Source organism: Thalassophryne amazonica, chromosome 3 (assembly GCF_902500255.1).
Source record: "Thalassophryne amazonica chromosome 3, fThaAma1.1, whole genome shotgun sequence".
NCBI lineage: Eukaryota > Metazoa > Chordata > Actinopteri > Batrachoidiformes > Batrachoididae > Thalassophryne > Thalassophryne amazonica.
Genome location: NC_047105.1, coordinates 77,704,876 through 77,725,307, shown reverse-complemented (window position 1 = coordinate 77,725,307; position 20,432 = coordinate 77,704,876). Strand labels below are relative to the sequence as shown.

At 40.7% G+C, this 20,432-nt stretch overlaps 1 protein-coding gene across 1 annotated transcript in view; it reads right to left on the bottom strand.

Annotated features, from left to right (window-relative positions):
- Positions 1 to 20,432, bottom strand: part of elmo2 (engulfment and cell motility 2) — a 132,792-nt gene that overhangs the window by 77,250 nt on the left and 35,110 nt on the right. Inside the window, exons 4-8 of the mRNA XM_034166893.1 lie at positions 11,994 to 12,034; positions 10,823 to 10,895; positions 10,663 to 10,713; positions 8,310 to 8,479; positions 6,356 to 6,455 (exon numbers count right to left, since the gene is read on the bottom strand). Coding sequence (XP_034022784.1) covers positions 6,356 to 6,455; positions 8,310 to 8,479; positions 10,663 to 10,713; positions 10,823 to 10,895; positions 11,994 to 12,034 — 435 coding nt within the window. The remainder of the gene's footprint in view (positions 1 to 6,355; positions 6,456 to 8,309; positions 8,480 to 10,662; positions 10,714 to 10,822; positions 10,896 to 11,993; positions 12,035 to 20,432) is intronic.

Here is a 20,432-nt window from a genome sequence, read left to right as displayed (position 1 = left end):
ACTCCTTTTGATTTTGTTTTTTTTTTCTTTCTCACTCTTGAGATGTGCATTTTCACAAACAATGTGGGTCCAGTGTTTCTTTTGAACTCATTTAACAGTGCTGTAATTGGCCTCCTATTATTTTTATCTTAACCACGCAATCAGCTGACAGCAGCGCCATGTTAAAAACGGCCTGCTGCCCGCATCAATTAAAGTCAATAGTCACAGAAGGTGTCACGCATCACAATTTGACATCTACTCAACATATTTGGTCTCCTTTCGACATAACAGAAGTTGAACAGTCTGATTCCTCTTTCTGCTATAATCAAATATCCAGTCACCCCTGCAACAAAACTGAAGAATGGTGGGCAAACATGGCAGCGACTCTGAGCTGGATATAGGTGCAGAGGCGTGTGTAAATAAAAAGTGGTGTAACACTGTGGTTGTAAGAAAGACCATGTTTATACCAGACACTGAACTTCTGTTTCATTGTGGCCCTATTTTTTGACGAGGGAATCCCCGCAACTGTTTGTGATGCTTGTTTACATCTACCGGAACGCTGATGCTAATGTAGAAACTCAGGCAATCACAAACACGGTGTGACAGCTTCACGGGATTTCACTGGATGCACCAAACTTTGGCACAGGTGATTTTAACCATTGTAACCCAGGGACGTTTTTATGTGGTTTGAATAATATGTGACTTGCTCAACACGACTGGACCTTTGTTTTGGATCGGTTAAAGCAGCATATACATCCCTCAGTAGAGCAACACTCGGTGTGTCGGATCACAATGTTGGGTACTTGGCCCCATGCTACAAACTGATTCTGAAGAGGGTTTAGCCAGAACAACACTCAGTTCCAGTCTGGTCAGGAGATGCCATACAGTGTCTTCAGGATTGTTTTAGATGTACAGACTGGGACTGAAATTTTTTACAGCTAAATTACAAGCTGTTCACCATCTACCTTTTCATAGAGACGTTTTTGTGATCGCATCCTAGGATTTAAGGAAAAACAAGGTGGAGACAGCTAAGAAAACAATCCGAATTAACAGAAATCTTTTAAAATACAAAAGACAAAATACAAGTTGTTTCTTTTTCTTATCAAAAAATGATGAGCAGATTTTTTTTTTTTTTGCTTTCTCTTCATTTTTAAAATAGGCTAATAAAAAGATAAAATCACTGGCAAACAGAAAATATTAAAATGACCTGTTTTCTCTTATTCCAGACATATAAGTAGGGTGTTGGACTGCAACTGCCAACGCTGGGGGATTGTAATAGAACGGTGTCCTGTTAGTGTAGCAGATAACTGAAACAATCCTGCAAATGATGATATAAGCACCAAGGTTGGCACAAATACTCCTTAGACATTACTCTTTCGAAAAAACCAACTAGCCACTTGAATTGTCAATAGGCGGCCAGGTAGGGGTCAATTTAAGATTACACGGGGGTCACAACTGAAATGCTCCAATCAAATTGAAAACTACACTACATTATTTGTCTGATCATAACAATTCTAAAAAAGGTATAGTTTGGACTATCTATGACTGAAGGTTCAGGAGTTATGGGGTAAAAAGAGCAAAAACTGACAAATGTCAGTTTCAGTTTGTACATGGGTCAAAAGTTAAAGCTGCTTCAATTTTTGTAAAACATGATGCAGATCATTGGTTGAGCTAATATGATTAATAAATGGAATAGTTTTGACTGTGTAGAATGCTTTGTCTCCAAAGCAAACGTCAAACAAGGTCAAAGTCCATTGGATTCTATGACGTGACATATGTTACGTTGTAACATGATAATTAAGCATGATACACGGTCCAAAACTATTCCTTTTTATCATCATTCACTTGAGTCTCATGAATCTCACAAATTGCTCTATGAATATTAATGATGACAACATGCACACAATGCAATGCAACTTACTACAGCTTAAACCTTTGGGGTCCGAGGGCATTTTTTGGACAGTTCACGCGCCTGGCATAAATGTTTTATTATTGCTGTTAACAGCTCTCCCTGCATCCCACAATCAAGTTTTATGTCTCTTTTTCAGGACAACCTGTGCTTTCAGAATATATATGTTTTTGTTGTGTTTTATAAGTGTAATAAAGGTTTACAAACAAAATTAAAAAAGAAAGAAAAAAGTAAAGCGAAAAATAATTTTCCACACACATTTATTCAAAACACACAGCAAACTATAATAAACAACTGTTTTGACACTTTACAAAGGTAATTTGAGGTCTTGTGTGAAAGACTGTACAACAGAAAGATTCAAACAATAAACACAAATGCACATTTTGAACAATATATACAAAATGGTCTATGCATTTTCTGTTTGTTTTTTTTGTCTTCATCTCAAAGCAATTTCTGTCTGCTATTACACAAAGGTTACAACACAAACTTCTACTCTGTTTTGGACTGTTCTGTGCTGCTCCTAAAGCAGCTTTCACGTCAGATTGTCATCAGAGGCTCTCCGTCTGCTTTCACTGATCGCTGTGCATAATGGCGCAGGGCGCACTGAGTATGTACTAATAGTATGTACTCATTGGAGCACTCGGGGCTATTCAAACAGCCCAACTAGTAACATATCACTCCTGAAAACGATCTTTGGCTTTTCACGTGAGGTAAATCTGCCCTACGATTGGATTTTGTAAAACCATGTGACGGTGAATCAATTCCGATTGGACACTCACATTGAGCACGTCATCACACAGCTTCTATGAGTAGTACTAAGATGGCTGATGTCTGGCTCAAAAGTCCGCAGAGTTAACTTTTCAGCAAAAAAAGTAAGTTTCTATCTCATATCATTAAAAAGTTATTTAGAATTTAGTAAAGCTTGGTCTTAGCCGTTGCATACGATGGCGTCGGCCCCAGAGGGTTAACTAAAGAGACATGAAATATACAATGACATGGCTAAAATTCTTCTTTATTACCCGTGTGTAGAATGGGTAACTCAGCTAGTTTCATAATAAAAGACAGGGGACCGATCAGAATGAGACACCTAAGACTGACTCTGAGTCTGACTCTCTACACCCAAAGCCATCAAAGGGAATAATGTTATTATTAACCATCAGATGACAAATTAAAACCTCTTAACTCATTTTAAAGTCAGTTTTAAGCAGAAACAAGGTGATAATGTGTTAATCGCTGCTAATGCTCCGACTGCTAACAACTCGACGCATACACAGTGAAGGTAGGGGGTGCTCAGTCTAGGAGAGTGCTGAGGCTGTGAGACCAGACTGTGGCTGCCCACTGCTCCTAGTGGTTGGATTGTGTCTAACTGCAATTAGGATGACTTAAATACAGAGGAGAAATTTCATTGTATATACAGTATGTATGCGCAATGACATTAAAGGCACTTTACTTACTTAAACTATCTTGGGGGGCAGTAATTTACAGTGCCGTAAATATTTTTGCTGGAACTTGAGGTTATCTTCCAAAATCTTTATGACAGAATATAGCTACAGTGATCTTGACTCTGTACAAGATCTAAATTAGTTTTACTTCAAAACATACAATGAATTGGCAGAGATCATCGTGAAAAGACTGGTGAGCATTTGTGTTTGACAGATATGACTTTGACTTCTCCATTAAACTGGGTGAATGACAGCGAAGAGGAGCAAACTGTGAACTGTCATCTACTCACAAGATCATGGCGAACTGCCTAGTGCCTAACTACTGCCATTATTTGAAAGGAGGTGGCAACAAAGCTGCTCTTGCTGACTTCATCATATAGTATGTGCTGCAAAATGCCCAGGAATGGTTATCCAAGGACTGCTATATCATCATAGCAGGAGGACTCAAAGAGGGAGAGGTGTTGAAGTGTGTCAGTGAGTCAGGTGTTTCCCAAATGGAAGACTTGCTTTGTACTCACAAGGAGGCTGACACAAGGATGATTCTGCATGCCATCGACCTATCCCAAGGCCACAAACGTGTTGTTAGGTGTGATGATACCGATGTTTTGGTATTACTTTTGTACTACCATTCTACAGGACAAGTGTTTGGTGAGGTGTATATGCATGCAGGACATACAGGAAAACTGACCACAAATGAGTGCTACATACCAGTCCACCTGTTGGCTACAGAGACAGGGCAGAGGGTTTGTTTGTGCCTCCCAGCAATGCATGCACTGACTGGGTGTGACAGCACAAGTGCTTTATTTCATATTGGCAAGCATACAGCCTATTCCACCTTGGTTAAGAGCATTAACACTCTCTCCAGTTTAGAGCCATTCCATACATCACCGGAGTACCTGCAGTCAGCCAAGACCTTTGTTTTTCTTCTTTATGCTCAGAAAGGAAAAACCGCTTCCACACTAGTTTTGCCACGATGACAGAAAGTATCTTCGATGCTACCTCCCACTGAGGGTGCCTTTCAGCAACATGTCCTGAGAGCAAGGAACCAAACTATTGTATGGTGCCAGAGTCACCATGCAAAGCCTCCTGCCAAGGACCCAGTGGGAAATGGATGGTCCCAGGATGAAAACGGATGTTTACAGCCAATCATGTATAAGCAGGAATTGGCACCAGCAGAAGTGAGGGACCTAACACATCTATTCTGCATAAAGACTGTGCAACTGGGCAGAAATGTCCATGTCTTCTTACTGGGCCCAACTGTATTGAGCTTTGTGAATGTGAAGACTATCAAAATGTCCCACAACTGGAAGGTGAGGAGGAGGTAAAGGACACTGATGACTAAGCTGGTGATCCTGATTGTTGTCTAAATAAAGTGTGCTGAGGGTATGAAAAATGTATTGACCTGTTGCCTCTAACTGCTTTCAGCTTAGCGGGTTGTAGGGGTTTGCTTTCAGCATGTAGGGGGGCTGATTTGACAGATTTAAAAAGCTGAAGAAACTGTTTTCTGATGCAGTTTTGGAGCAAGTCTGGGGCCAATTGCTTCTTAGAATCGGGGCTGTGGTATTGATTGCATCATTTCTGACATGTCATCATAAAAAGGCAAATAATTCACGTTGTACTCTGCAGAAGTGCAAATAATCACCCCTTTTCTATCTAGAAGTATAGATTACATCTCTACAAAAGCAGAAACATTACTATTCTACCCATTCTGCAACCACAGAAATAAAACAAAATTGTTTCTGAGCATAATATAACAAAAATTGCACAAAATTACAGTACTAGGGGAGCTACGACCACTACCTTTGCACCTCCCCCCCTAGGGTTTTTTCACTTAAACACCAATGATTTCTGTCATTATTAAGTCTATTGTTTGTTCCTACTATGTATTTTAATGATAAGGGTCTGTTGGCGGCCATTTTGGATGCCATTTTGAATCTTAAACCCATGAATGAATTTAGTTTAGGAACAAATGACTTTACTGTGACCTGCAATGGTCTTCCCATTGAATCTCTGTGATATTTAAGTTGTTTATATGTTGTGTAAAGGTACTTTAGTGAAAAAAACCTATTTTGGAGGCCATCTTGGATAACTGGCTTGAGGCCTGGTTTTATTTTTGGGAACATCCTGATTGTGTTTTGGGGTCATCAAAGGAACCTAAAACAGTTGGTTGGGTTTAGTCCTGGAGGGGGTGCAAAGGTAGTTGTTGTAGCTCCCCTAGTACAGGAACAAAGGGTGAACATTATCACAGGATCATACTTTTTCCACAGAAGTGACTGCAAATATCATGCTGATGTGTATTTTCTACAAATATCATGCATTAGATATCCATTTTGTTCATATAAACTCAGAAAATCATAGAATAGGGTTTCTGTATTGATTTCACAATTTTCAGATGTAGCTGCAAAGAAGGGGTTAATTCACCATGTTGTACACACTTAAAAATCATACAACCATGATTTTCTATTAGTAGGCATATAAATGCATCAAATAAAACAGGTTTCATTTAGTTATAAGATGGGGAGGGGTATGTCTCCTTTTTAGGGCCCTTTTTTGGTCTTGGCCACAGCTCTACTGTGTTGACATGCCTGTGCCAGACACTGGCCCCATACTAAAGTATAATCAATCTTCTTCTACTGAAACATTGGATAGAAGAATGTGTCTTTATACAGCACCCAAGTCTGTGCTGTGCTGTAGCTTGTCAATACTTTAATTATGATGAAAAACTAACTTGACTGTACATGCAAAAGAAAAGTAAGGACATCTTGAAATTTCTCTTCTAACTGCAGGGGTCACACACAGATTTTCAAAAGAAACCTGGTCACCTACACACTGTTGAAACGTGGAAGTTGTTGCTAGGCAACAGCACCTGCTAATTTCAAGTACGAAGAACATAAGGGCACAGAATTAAAGCATGACTCAAAACAAATATAAGACAGACTGTGAAATTTCACTGAGAAGTCATCCTGCACAGTGTCTATGAAATTGCAATTAGTGTACCTGATATTTGTTCTCATGATGCAAATACCTGTTTGATGAATGAAAGAGAAATAAGGTCCCAGGACACAATGCCATGATCCATTAGCTCCAAGAAGGCAGTGAGAGTAAAGGCCAGCATTTCACCAAAGCTGAGGGGAGGAAAAAAGAACAGCAGGGCAGCCCTTCTTGTAAAAGTTGATCCAATTTATGTTTAAAAATATAATAATAAATACTCCATTTACTATAAATGTTCACTGTGGGCAATGAACATTTACGAGGTCTATTAGAAAAGTATCCAACCTTATTATTTTTTTCAAAAGCCATATGGATTTGAATCACGTGTGATTACATCAGACATGCTTGAACCCTCGTGGGCATGCGAGAGTTTTTTCACGCCTGTCGGTTACGTCATTCGCCTGTGGGCGGTCTTTGAGTGAGGAGTCGCCCACCCTCTCGTCGATTTTTTCATTGTTTAGGAATGGCTCAGAGACTGCTGATTTGTTTGATCAAAACTTTTTCAAAACTGTAAGGCACAACTGAGTGGACACCATTCAATAAATTCAGCTGGTTTTCGGTAAATTTTCACGGCTGATGAGAGATTTTGGTCTGGTAGTGTCGCCGTAAGGACGGCCCACGGCGCCTGACAGCGATCTGCACTTCGAGGCGGCAGCGTCTTGCCGTTTCAAGGTCCTTAAATTCAATCTTTCTAATTTTAGTGGCATAAGATGCAGAGCCTGCTAAATGACTGAAACATAAATACAAGGATAAAGCTGTCTCTGACACTATTTAAAGAACTAGTAATGTTTCTTGATTGCAGTCTGTAATCTGTAGGTAGTTCACTGAATAAATCCATGTTAATGGAGTCTGATTAATGCAGTGAGAGTGGACAAATGGGTCCATCTCTTCTGGTTGTTAATACAATAAGTCAAAAACAATAAATGCTATCAACTTTTATATAACAGCTGAGTGGATCCTTGTCATTTGATTGGTGGGTTTTGACATGGATTATTCATAGCATTTGCCGTTGTGTTTCACTGACCGTGCAATAGTTCTTTTTAGCGTGCAATTTTGGTGCTATATGAAATGTACTATTGCATGCCCCAACCACCGCACATGCATCACATTACAGCGGGCAGCATTTAGCTAAACATGGCAGAGTTTGTTTAGCTGACGGACGACGATTTGAAGGAGCTATCGCCAAAGAGAATTATTTGGTGATAACACGAATCTCCGTAGACACACCTCATATCTCCACTGAGGGGTGGCAGGTGAAAAAATTACCCTGCTAATTCTTCTAACGCACGCACACACGCATGCACACGCGCGCGCACACACACACACACACACAAAACAAATCCACTATGCTGTAAAGCCACTTTTACACCGGGGCCAACGCAGAATTGCGTATTGTGGCATACCGTCTTCGCTGAGTTATGCAGCTCTACGCCAAGTTTAAGCAGCTCTGCAACAAATTTTTGCTCCCTACGCAGCGGTATGCTGAGGTCTACACGATGAGGATGCAAAAAATTAAACCTGTTTAATTTTTTTCTGCGTAGTGCTGGACACAGAAAGCACACAGTCTGTAAGCAGGTCTGCGGAAGTGTGTGCATCCAGAGCGAATCAGCTAGAGAACAGGTGTAGCGTGTGTGACTGCATCACCCATGCAGCCCGCAGCACCTCTGTGTCTGTGTGCTTACAACAGGTGATGTCGTCAGGTGGACGTGTGTGTGATCAGAACAGGTAATGAAACCTCAACTCATTCATCCAGAAACAGAACAGAAACAGCAGGTCTTGGAAAAAAGAGCAGAGACACAGAGCTCGCTCTCTCTCTCTCTCTCTTTAGAATACTGACAAGAAACGGGATGTTTAAGTATGCTTGTGAGTTTAAATGGCAATATTTTCTACTTTTTTCAATCCGCAATCAATGCACCTGTAACTTTTATTTTAAAGCAGCACAGGGCAAGAAGCCCAGAAAGCCTGTTGGTGTCAGAGCTGAAACTCACTGGGTGCCGCTCTCTACAAGACGAGCCAGTGTGCCAATTCCCTCCATGTTGATGAACTCTGCAGCAAAGGTTGGATCTGCTGACAGCTTGGCAAGCTCTTTGAGAGCCTCCAGCCGAGCATCAATACTGTGAGACTGTATCCTCTCCAGGAGCTGACGAGCAGCACGAGCCTATCAACCACAAAAAAATAAAATAAAACAAAATTTACATTCATGATATAGTTGCCTTTCTTCCATGAGTCGGTTATACAGTCAGGTCCATAAGTAGTTGCATAGTGACACAATTTTTGCAATTCTGCCTCTACAGCCTATGACAACAGAGGTAAAATGAAACAATCAAGATGTGCTTGTAGTGAAGGCTATCAGTTTTAATTCAAGGAGTTTAAGAAAAATTTTGTTGAACCATTGTTAGAGGACATAAATACTTGGACAAACAATATATAAGTATTTCAGCCAGTTTTACTGAGACAAGTCAGAGGATGGATACTTGAACATTTCCAAGTCACTGAATATGTCTTGAGGGAGGCACACTGGTTTAGTGGTTTGCACTGTTGACGAAGTCCCCCTGAAGCTAAAGCATTTTTGCTGTTTTAAAACATGTAAATTGCACTAAAATATTAAAAACTACTATAAATGCCAGGTGTTCATATCTATAATTCAAACTGCAAACCCTTACTAAGACCATCTACTGTACATGTGTATTTTTGTGACCAAAATATTTTTTCATAACTAGACTTACTTGACTTTCAGCATTCTCCACTTTCAGCATGGCACACTTGTCAACAAACATACATGTAAGGGCGGGAGAAAGGAAAGGGCGGGAGAAACGCATATATAACCTTTGCGCTGATTGGTCATAAGCTTTGTAATAACCAATGAAAACGTGTGTAAGTAATAGCTTCGACTGCGCTTCGATACCGTCTCGGTTTTTATTATTTGTTGGAGGGAAAACTACCGAATATTGGAAGCTGAAAGACTACACAGTTACCTCCCTTACACTACATGCTCATTGTGCACCTACTTCATACTGGTCACTGATCAGCACAGCGTTACTTCCGCGTTCGGCTGACTGACAGACTGATCAAACTTGCAATGTCGGCGATAGCAAACAAAGACCACTCAGTGTTCTGAATAGACAACAATTTTATTAAAGAAAGGTACTCCTGGCATTAATTTTTTTTTTTGCATTCTTACCCCCCCCAAAAAAAATTCTCAACAGATTTGGACGTTTCACAAAATCGACCACCGGGACTGTCAAATCCGCGGAAAAAATCTCATCCCTGTATATGTGCTCCTGTGATAGACGGCCATCCTGTCCAGGGTGGTCCCTGTCTCTCGCCCTATGACTGCTGTGATAGTTATTCAGCCACCCCCTCCCCCACCCCATCCCCGTGATCCTTAATTGGCAGAAGTGAGTACAGAAAATTAATGAATTAATTAATATATCTTGGACTTAATTTACATCAATCATGAAGAGACACAAACAGTTAATTTACATCAATCATGAAGAGACACAAACAGTATTGTCCTGTATGGTAAACTTGGGTGGAAAGGTAGTACTTACTCAAACACTGAGTGAACGTGTAACAAGGAGACTAAAGAGAAAAGATACCAAAACAGATGAAATGCATTGAAGTAAATAGATCATTGTGTTACTTTTTCAGAAAGTTTGTGGGTACAGATCTGAAGTGTAACAATAGTGTATTTAGAAGTGCAGTGAAATTAGAAGGAATCTGCTATCCTTCATTAAAACTGAAGGTCGTTTCACAATCACAACAGCTTCTCTCACTTCTGAAATTCTGATTTACCCATATTAATGCAAATAATATGAATACACTCATAATAAACTCACTCCAACTTATAGATGCACAATAAGTCTCACATTTTGCAATTATGCATTTTTAATTCAGAATCACAAGCAGCTTCATCATATCCATATGTATAATTTAATTTCTTACTAAATTAACAAGTTGATTTAATTGAATTAAAACTGATATTCAGTGAATTGGAAATGCTCTTGTACTATCCAAAAACAAAAAAGGCTGAGTTATGTTAAAGTTGATGAGTACTTTTGCAATCAATTACTTGTTTTGCATTTTTATCACGTAGAGATTTGTCTTCACTTTAAGAATAAACAGCATGATTGTAAAGTATTTCTCTAAAGAAGCCCTGTTATAATTTGATGTCATGGGACAGCAAAAACACATAAAATCCTAAGCAGCGAGGACTTTTAACAACACTGTAAATTTGAGAGCGACTATATAAATGCTCATTGCATTATGTTAACTACATTCCAATTTAAATTTGTGGACAGAAGACACAACTGATCACAAATATAAACAAAGGCATCTCACAGGAGAAATGGCTAAGCGAAGGATGGTCCCATTCTTAATTTCACAACGGCTCTAAAAGATGAAAAAAGAAACAAACAAAAAAAAAAAACAGGAATGTTACTACAACACTCATTCACAATGTAATTAACAGAAGTTTAAGTAAGAAAACAGTGATGTCCACCTGTTCAGTGATATAAAGCTGAGGGCCATCAGCATAACGCAGTGCAAACTGCTCCGAGCCAGACAAAGACCAGCTAAGGATGCAAACAGACAGAAATACAGATTGAGCAGTAGAAACAGACTGAGCATTTTCTTGAATTCTTAAATTTAATTTTATCTTTATTTAACCAGGTTAGTCCCATTGAGATCAAGATCTCTTTTGCAAGGGAGACCTGGGCAATTCTAAAGTTTCCAATTCACCTCACTTGCATGTCTTTAAACGTGTACCAAAAGACATTTTACAAACATATGTGGGAAATAAAGCAAATATGTATTTTCCAGAATGTGTAAAATAGCTTTAATGTAACACCCTCTCTATTATCCACGAATAAAAGCTTGGTGAAAGGCAAACTGACCCTTCCAGCAGCTGTAATTATACAAACATGGCAGAATAAGTTGGCCATTTTTGCACAAATGATTTCAATCCGTTAATAATCAGTTTACTCAATCCATCACAGTGCGACTACACCTTTATACTTCAATTACATCTTTATGTTACAACCCAAATTCCAATGAAGTTGGGACATTGTGTGAAATGTAAATTAAAAACAGAATACGATTTGCAAATCCTCTTCAACCTATATTCAACTGAATACACCACAAAGACAAGATATTTAATGTTCAAACTGATAAACTTTATTGTTTTTGTGCAAATATTTGCCCATTTAGAAATGGATGCCTGCAACATGTTTAAAAAAAGCTGGGACAGTGGTATGTTTACCACTGTGTTACATCACCTTTCCTCGAACAACACTCAAACAATAACGTTTATCATTTTGAACATTAAATATCTTGTTTATGTGGTGTATTCAACTGAATATAGGTTGAAGAGGATTTGCAAATCATTGTATTCTGTTTTTATTTACATTTTACACAACGACCCAACTTCAGTGGAATTGGGGTTGTAGGTTACTTCATCTACTAAGCTGTAAACATACTAATCTAGTGTCACAAATATCTACCCAAAACAAACTGATAACAAGTTCAGCCAATTCAGACACCTATAAACTAAAGAAATTTTCACCCATTACGTCACATTTATAAAAAATTATACTGAAAAATGTATATTTTCAATTAACAGAAAAATTTTACAATTTCAAGAAATTATTATATAGTTTAAAAGTACTGCTTACCCATCACATACTTCCCGTATTATTGAAGACAAAGGCCGTTTCTGGAAACAGAAAAAAACCTCAAAATAATAAATACCATTCTATATTTATCAGGGCTGAAGAGAAGCATAGATGACTAAATAAAATTAAATATTTACAAAAGTAAGACCATAAACATAACATATAGTGCCCAATGCTTCACATAGCACAAATCAATTCAGAGCACAACGTAAGTAACATGCGCAGTTTCCACCCAGTGCAGGTGTGGTTTTCACACACATCCCTGCATACTTTAAATCTACTTGCGCAAATGTGTGCATTGATGGGTGTGCTGTTCTTAATATGAGGTATGGTCAGGTACAGCGCTGGTGCATTCCTGAAATGTGGAAATAGAAAGCAACTGTGCCATAAACCAATAAAACCCTGTTTAAAGAGAATACGCAGCACCATAGCAGCATTGAACAGTGCTTCTTACCACTCCACACATATCAGAGAGAAACTGATGTGCACTGTTGAGCTGTATAAATGAAATAAGCTTGGCGCATATTTAGAGTATGAATTTTTATTTAAAATGTGTACCATGACTCTATAGTGAAGCAGCAGGCAGAGGTTTTCTCCATTCACTGACACCGAGCTTCTAAAGCCAAGCATTTTAAGGTTCTGCTATTAATCTATAAAATTATTCACAGACAAGCACCTCCCTCCTTAGCTGACCTAATTTAACCCTACGTACCGGCCCGGGCTCTGTGTTTTCAGGGTGCAGGACTAATTTGTGTCCCTAAGCTGAGTAAAATGTCTGTGGGCCACAGAGCCTTCTCTTAGCATGTACCTGTTTTGTGGAATGATCTCCCTATGGAGATAAAAGAGTCGGATTCTTTCAAGTCCAGACTTAAGACACATCTATTCTCCCTCTTATATGGCTAGAATACTAGCACAATATGGAGCTATGCTTCCTATCCTTTTAAATTAATTTCATTAGTAACGTAACAGGTCTTGGCCTCAACTTTATCTAAGTTCTTGGTCTGTTATTGAAGCTTAGGGTTAGATAGTTTTTCCTTACCAGTCTCCTGTGTGCTTGCTCTAGGGGTTGGTAAGGGCCCCTTCACACACAGTACGAATGTGGCCGAATCGCACATGAAGCAGGAATTGTATAATAATAATAATAATAATAATTTATTAAGTTATATAGTGCCAAATCACGAGTAATCGCCTCAAGGCGCTTCACAAACATTTAAAAGCAGAATAAAATGAAATAAGATTAAAACACAATAAAAAAAAAATTAACCATAAAAAGGTAAAAGAAGTAAAATAAATAAATAAAAAAAGACACACAATCATATAAAATACTAATGATAAAACAGGGAGAACAGATGTGTCTTCAGCCTGGCTTTAAATCGTATCAGCGCAGGCAGATCATTCCACAGAGCTGGGGCGCGGTGATAAAAAGCTCTGTAACCCGCTGACATTTTCTTCACCCTCGGGACACACAATAGTCCCGCACCCTGTGAACGCAGAGTCCTTGCCGGCACATAGGACTCAACCAAGCTGGCCAGATAGGGGGGCGCCAGTCCGTGAACAATTTTACACACCAATAGTAACACCTTAAAATCCGATCTCAAAGAGACCGGAAGCCAGTGAAGGGATGCCAGAACCGGCGTAATATGAGCAAACCTTCTGCTTCATGTCAGAAGTCTGGCAGCAGCATTTTGAACCAGTTGAAGACCCCTGATGCTGGACTGTAATAAACCAGAAAACAAAGCATTACAATAGTCCAATCTAGAAGAAACAAAAGCATGAATCATAGTCTCAGCATCAGCCATAGACAGGAAGGGACGAATTTTTGCTATATTTCTTAGATGAAAGAAAGCAGTCCTCGTAATGTCCCTAATGTGAAGGTCAAAGGACAACGTAGGATCAAAAATTACCTCAAGGTTCCTCATTTTGTCAGTATGATGTATAACACATGAACCTAGGCTAAGCGCTAGCTGATCAAATTGATGCCGATGTCTTGCTGGACCAAGGACCATCATTTCAGTCTTATCAGAATTCAAAAGTAGAAAGTTGCTAGACATCCAACTTCTCACTGCTGCGAGACAGTCCTGTAAAGATTTTATGTGGACAGAATTTCCAGCAGCTATCGGCATATACAACTGAGTGTCATCAGCATAGCAATGAAAAGCAACCCCAAAACACCGCAAAATGTTCCCAAGGGGTGCCATATACAGGGAAAAAAGCAGGGGACCCAGAACGGATCCCTGCGAAAACCCAAACTTCATGCCCCTAAAATCAGAGGTAGTGTCGTTGCACAAAACACAGTGGGAACGACCAGACAGATAAGACGTCAACCACGCAAGAGCAGTTCCAGTAATCCCGAAACAGTTTTCTAGCCTATCAAGTAGAATATGATGATCAACTGTGTCAAACGCAGCACTGAGATCCGGCAACACCAATACTGTATACAATACGTGTAAAGTCGTAGCTGCTTCTAACGCCTTGTACACCCGTTGCTACAACTATTTGCGCACACCAGTGGCTGAAAGACAGAGTGTGTGCTGTGCAAACCCATCGAAGCTTCTCGCGGCAGGTATCAGCCAAATTCCAGGCGACACCTACGAACGTCTAACACCGCTCGCTTGTCACTTAGAAAATGTGTGGCCATACACGGTGTTCCCACAAAAACAGTCAGCAGACAATCACTTTCGAGCTGGCGGTGAAATCTGTCTAAGTTCCCCCATGACTGAAGTTGCCAAGTACACATGTGGAGTGCCAGATTGTCGGCTTCCCCCACAACACGTGTGCGTGTCTTATGCACACTCCCTCCCACCCCCAACACATGGTGTGCATGTGGTTTGCCCCTCCCTGCAGGCGAGGCGCCTCTCATCTGATCACAGAGTGACACCTTGGTCTGTGCGCTGACCGGACAGGCGGCGTGGCTGGCTGCCAACAGCAGTAACAATTGACATGTGTGGTCCTGTGTTGTATGGCTGGGGGGCCTGGCTGCCTTTTTGTTTCTGTCTTTTGTTTTTCCTTCCAGGTGGCTTGCATTTGGAACTGAGTGGCTGTGTTGCTGAGTTTATCAGGACCTCACCCTGATCACCTGAGGCTGATCACCTGCGGCTCATCAGGACTCACAGCTGTGGTGCATCTGCATGGATTGGAACATGGTGGCATTTAAGACTGGAGTGCACAGTGTGTATTTGCCAGAGACTCGACCTTGTGACCAGACGGGTGAGATCGTCGTCTCGGGAGCCATCTCATCATCAGTGGATGCAGAGAACGTCCAGGTTTGATGCACGGTCTGTGAAAGAGGAGAAGGTGAGGTCTCACGCTCGTCAGCACACTTCCTGAGGTACGTTAGATTTTGTGACTAACATTTATACAGTCAGTAAATGTGGTGTCGCTCACACCTTTTTATATTGAGCTGTATGTTAGTCATGTATCGACTTCCACTGCAGTGGAGTTTTGTGAACTGGATGTTCCATGCCTGCAGGTTGGGAAGTTGATTAGTAATCAAGCCAGGAAGTGTTTGCTGTTTGTACACCTTTAAGTGTTCTCTCTGTGTGTAGAGTGTGGACTCACATAATGGTTCCTTCTTTCACAGACTCGGTTTGTTGCGGCCACCTGGGGGGTGTCGGCGGGGTCCTTGAGTCCGAACAGCTTCTGGCTCTGGACCGTTAGCGCTGCTGGGAGCGCACCACGCCAGACCGCACTTTATTTTTTATGTATCACTGTTATGTATTAAATTCAGTTAGCCTTTGTACCGTGCTCTGCTTATTTCATACTGGGTCCTTCAAACGCTGGTCGGTTCTCCGAGCTGCGTCCGACACATAACAGTCCTGGATGTCACAGCTTCAGAACACGTACCATGTTTTGATGGACACGCGTTTGTGTGCACTTGCTGTCCTCACGTGGAAAAACATAAAAACATATATCACTTTTGCAATGGGCTGCAGAGCGCACACATTGACAGGCTGTCCCAGCTGAAACGGACCGTCAGGTCATGTGGAGACGCAGCAGGCGATCTGAATGTCAAGTATGTGTGACAGGACACGCGTGTCAGGCCGGACACATGTGTGGACCCGGCCCGACACACACGTGACCTGTGAGCAGCGTACCGCAGGACTACAACCCCAATTCCAATGAAGTTGGAACATTGTGTAAAATGTAAATAAAAACAGAATACGATTTGCAAATCCTCTTCAACCTATATTCAATAGAAAACACTACAAAGACAAGATATTTAATGTTCAAACTGACAGACTTTGTTGTTTTTTTTGCAAATATTTGCTCATTTTCAAATGGATGCCTGCAACACATTTCAAAAAAAGTTTGGACGGGGCAACAAAAGACTGGGAAAGTTGATATTGTTGATATCGCCATATTGTTACCAGTGCAAAGTTCAAAAGCCAGCATCTGTGATGGCATGGAGGTGTGTTAGTGCCCATGGCATGGGCAACTTGCACATCTGTGATGGCATCATCAATGCTGAAAGGTACAGCCAGGTTTTGGAGCAACACATGCTGCCATCCAAGCAATGTCTTTTTCAGGGACATCCCTGCTTATTTCAGCAGGACAATGCCAAGCCACATTCTACATGTGTTACAACAGCGTGACTTCGTAGTAAAAGAGTGCGGGTACTAGAATGGCCTGCAGTCCAGACCTGTCACCCATTGAAAATGTGTGGCGTATTATGAAGCGCATAATACGACAACGGAGACCCCAGACTTTTGCACAACTGAAGTCGTACATCAAGCAAGAATGGGAAAGAATTCCACCTACAAAGCTTCAACAATTAGTGTCCTCAGTTCCCAAATGTTTATTGAGTGTTGTTAGAAGGAATGGTGATGTAACACAGTGGTAAACATACCACTGTCCCAGCTTTTTTGAAACGTGTTGCAGGCATCTATTTCAAAATGAGCAAAAAAAAAACAATAGTTTATCAGTTTGAACATTAAATATCTTGTCTTTGTGGCGTATTCAACTGAATATAGGTTGAAGAGGATTTGCAAATCATTGTATTCTACTTGTATTTTTATTTACATTTTACACAATGTCCCAACTTCATTGGAATTGGGGTTGTATATGACAAGCCAACAGTGTGACAAATACGCCACTTTCAGTCATGTATCAGCAGAAATACGCCATAACAAACATCATTTGGTCAGTGATCACAGCGCTTTTTTTTTTCTTTTTAAAAAAAAAATACATTTATCTCTTTGTTGATTTTAACCAGTTCATGATCCTGTTATAAGAGAGTGATTGTAGTGCAGTGGTAAAGTTTCTGGTAATCAGAGCTTTTGTAAAGTGCAGGTTTGAATCCCGTGGGTGGCATGTTTTTTGCTTTTTTTTCCACAGCAGCTGCTCTCACTGTGTTCCCGCTGCGACAGTTTCATGCACGCTCGTGCATGACACCGTCGCGTGCACGAAACAGACAGAGCGGGATCGTTCACGCCTGTGTGTCGACTCGATGTTTTTGTGGTTCGCTCATACGAGCTGTTCCGCCGTGATTCGCCCTGATTTGTACTTATTCGTACTATGTGTGAAGAGCCCTTAAGGTTACATCTTACTTGTGTGAAGCACCTTGAGACAGCTTTGTTGTGATTTGGTGCTATATAAAATTAAATAAATTAACAATTGAATTGAAGTTAGAAAAAATTTCCCCTAGTACAGTTGTCATGGAGGAGGAAACTACCTATAGACACCCAAACTGTATTTTTTACCTGGCTGTAAGCATGCTTATTTCTGCTCTAAAGTTGGACATTTTAACACTGAGCACATTTACTTGCCTCTACTGGTGGTTGGCTCTCACTGCGGTATTGTATCACTTCCTGTTCCGGAGCACAGCGGTGTTTTGCTGTATCTGTTAGCTGTTTAATCTGCGCAGTTAGATTGATCTAGTTACCTAGATAACGATTTGTTTCACAGTGTTATCTTCACGTGCCTTAACTAAAGCACTCCCTCTGCTGAATCACCTCTAAATTATTTACACGTTATTCACTTTGCGTGTTTTTAGGAATCCGCTAGCTTAGCGCAGCTACTAGCTCTTAGCCGGTTTAGCATGGCGGCTTCTCCTGTCTGTCCCGCACTTTTCTGCTCTGGGTGTGAAATGTTTAGTTATTCCTCGGCCTCCTTTAGCAGTAATGGTACTTGTAATAAGTGTAGCTTATTAGTAGCTTTGGAGGCCAGGCTGGGCGAATTGGAGACTCGGCTCCGCACCGTGGAAAATTCTACAGCTAGCCAGGCCCTTGTAGTCGGTGCGGACCAAGGTAGCTTAGCCGCCGTTAGTTTCCCTCTGGCAGATCCCAAGCAGCCGGGAAAGCAGGCCGACTGGGTGACTGTGAGGAGGAAGCGTAGCCCTAAACAGAAGCCCCGTGTACACCGCCAGCCCGTTCACATTTCTAACCGTTTTTTTCCCCACTCGGCGACACACCCGCCGAGGAACAAACTCTGGTTATTGGCGACTCTGTTTTGAGAAATGTGAAGTTAGCGACACCAGCAACCATAGTCAATTGTCTTCCGGGGGCCAGAGCAGGCGACATTGAAGGAAATTTGAAACTGCTGGCTAAGGCTAAGCGTAAATTTGGTAAGATTATAATTCACGTCGGCAGTAATGACGCCCGGTTACGCCAATCGGAGGTCACTAAAATTAACATTGAATCGGTGTGTAACTTTGCAAAAACAATGTCGGACTCTGTAGTTTTCTCTGGGCCCCTCCCCAATCGGACAGGGAGTGACATGTTTAGCTGCATGTTCTTCTTGAATTGCTGGCTATCTGAGTGGTGTCCAAAAAATGAGGTGGGCTTCATAGATAATTGGCAAAGCTTCTGGGGAAAACCTGGTCTTGTTAGGAGAGACGGCATCCATCCCACTTTGGATGGAGCAGCTCTCATTTCTAGAAATCTGGCCAATTTTCTTAAATCCTCCAAACCGTGACTATCCAGGGTTGGGACCAGGAAGCAGAGTTGTAGTCTTACACACCTCTCTGCAGCTTCTCTCCACCTGCCATCCCCTCATTACCCCATCCCCGTAGAGACGGTGCCTGCTCCCAGACCACCAATAACCAGCAAAAATCTATTTAAGCATAAAAATTCAAAAGGAAAAAATAATATAGCACCTTCAACTGCACCACAGACTAAAACAGTTAAATGCGGTCTATTAAACATTAGGTCTCTCTCTTCTAAGTCCCTGTTAGTAAATGATATAATAATTGATCAACATATTGATTTATTCTGCCTTACAGAAACCTGGTTACAGCAGGATGATTATGTTAGTTTAAATGAGTCAACACCCCCGAGTCACACTAACTGCCAGAACGCTCGTAGCACGGGCCGAGGCGGAGGATTAGCAGCAATCTTCCATTCCAGCTTATTAATTAATCAAAAACCCAGACAGAGCTTTAATTCATTTGAAAGCTTGACTCTTAGTCTTGTCCATCCAAATTGGAAGTCCCAAAAAACAGTTTTATTTGTTATCTATCGTCCACCTGGTCGTTACTGTGAGTTTCTCTGTGAATTTTCAGAACTTTTGTCTGACTTAGTGCTTAGCTCAGATAAGATAATTATAGTGGGCGATTTTAACATCCACACAGATGCTGAGAATGACAGCCTCAACACTGCATTTAATCTATTATTAGACTCAATTGGCTTTGCTCAAAATGTAAATGAGTCCACCCACCACTTTAATCATATCTTAGATCTTGTTCTGACTTATGGTATGGAAATTGAAGACTTAACAGTATTCCCTGAAAACTCCCTTCTGTCTGATCATTTCTTAATAACATTTACATTTACTCTGATGGACTACCCAGCAGTGGGGAATAAGTTTCATTACACTAGAAGTCTTTCAGAAAGCGCTGTAACTAGGTTTAAGGATATGTTTCCTTCTTTAGGTTCACTAATGCCATATACCAACACAGTGCAGAGTAGCTACCTAAACTCTGTAAGTGAGATAGAGTATCTCATCAATAGTTTTACATCCTCATTGAAGACAACTTTGGATGCTGTAGCTCCTCTGAAAAAGAGAGCTTTAAATCAGAAGTGCCTGACTCCGTGGTATAACTCACAAACTCGCAGCTTAAAGCAGATAACCCGTAAGTTGGAGAGGAAATGGCGTCTCACTAATTTAGAAGATCTTCACTTAGCCTGGAAAAAGAGTCTGTTGCTCTATAAAAAAAAGCCCTCCGTAAAGCTAGGACAGCTTACTACTCATCACTAATTGAAGAAAATAAGAACAACCCCAGGTTTCTTTTCAGCACTGTAGCCAGGCTGACAAAGAGTCAGAGCTCTATTGAGCCGAGTATTCCTTTAACTTTAACTAGTAATGACTTCATGACTTTCTTTGCTAATAAAATTTTAACTATTAGAGAAAAAATTACTCATAACCATCCCAAAGACGTATCGTTATCTTTGGCTGCTTTCAGTGATGCCGGTATTTGGTTAGACTCTTTCTCTCAGATTGTTC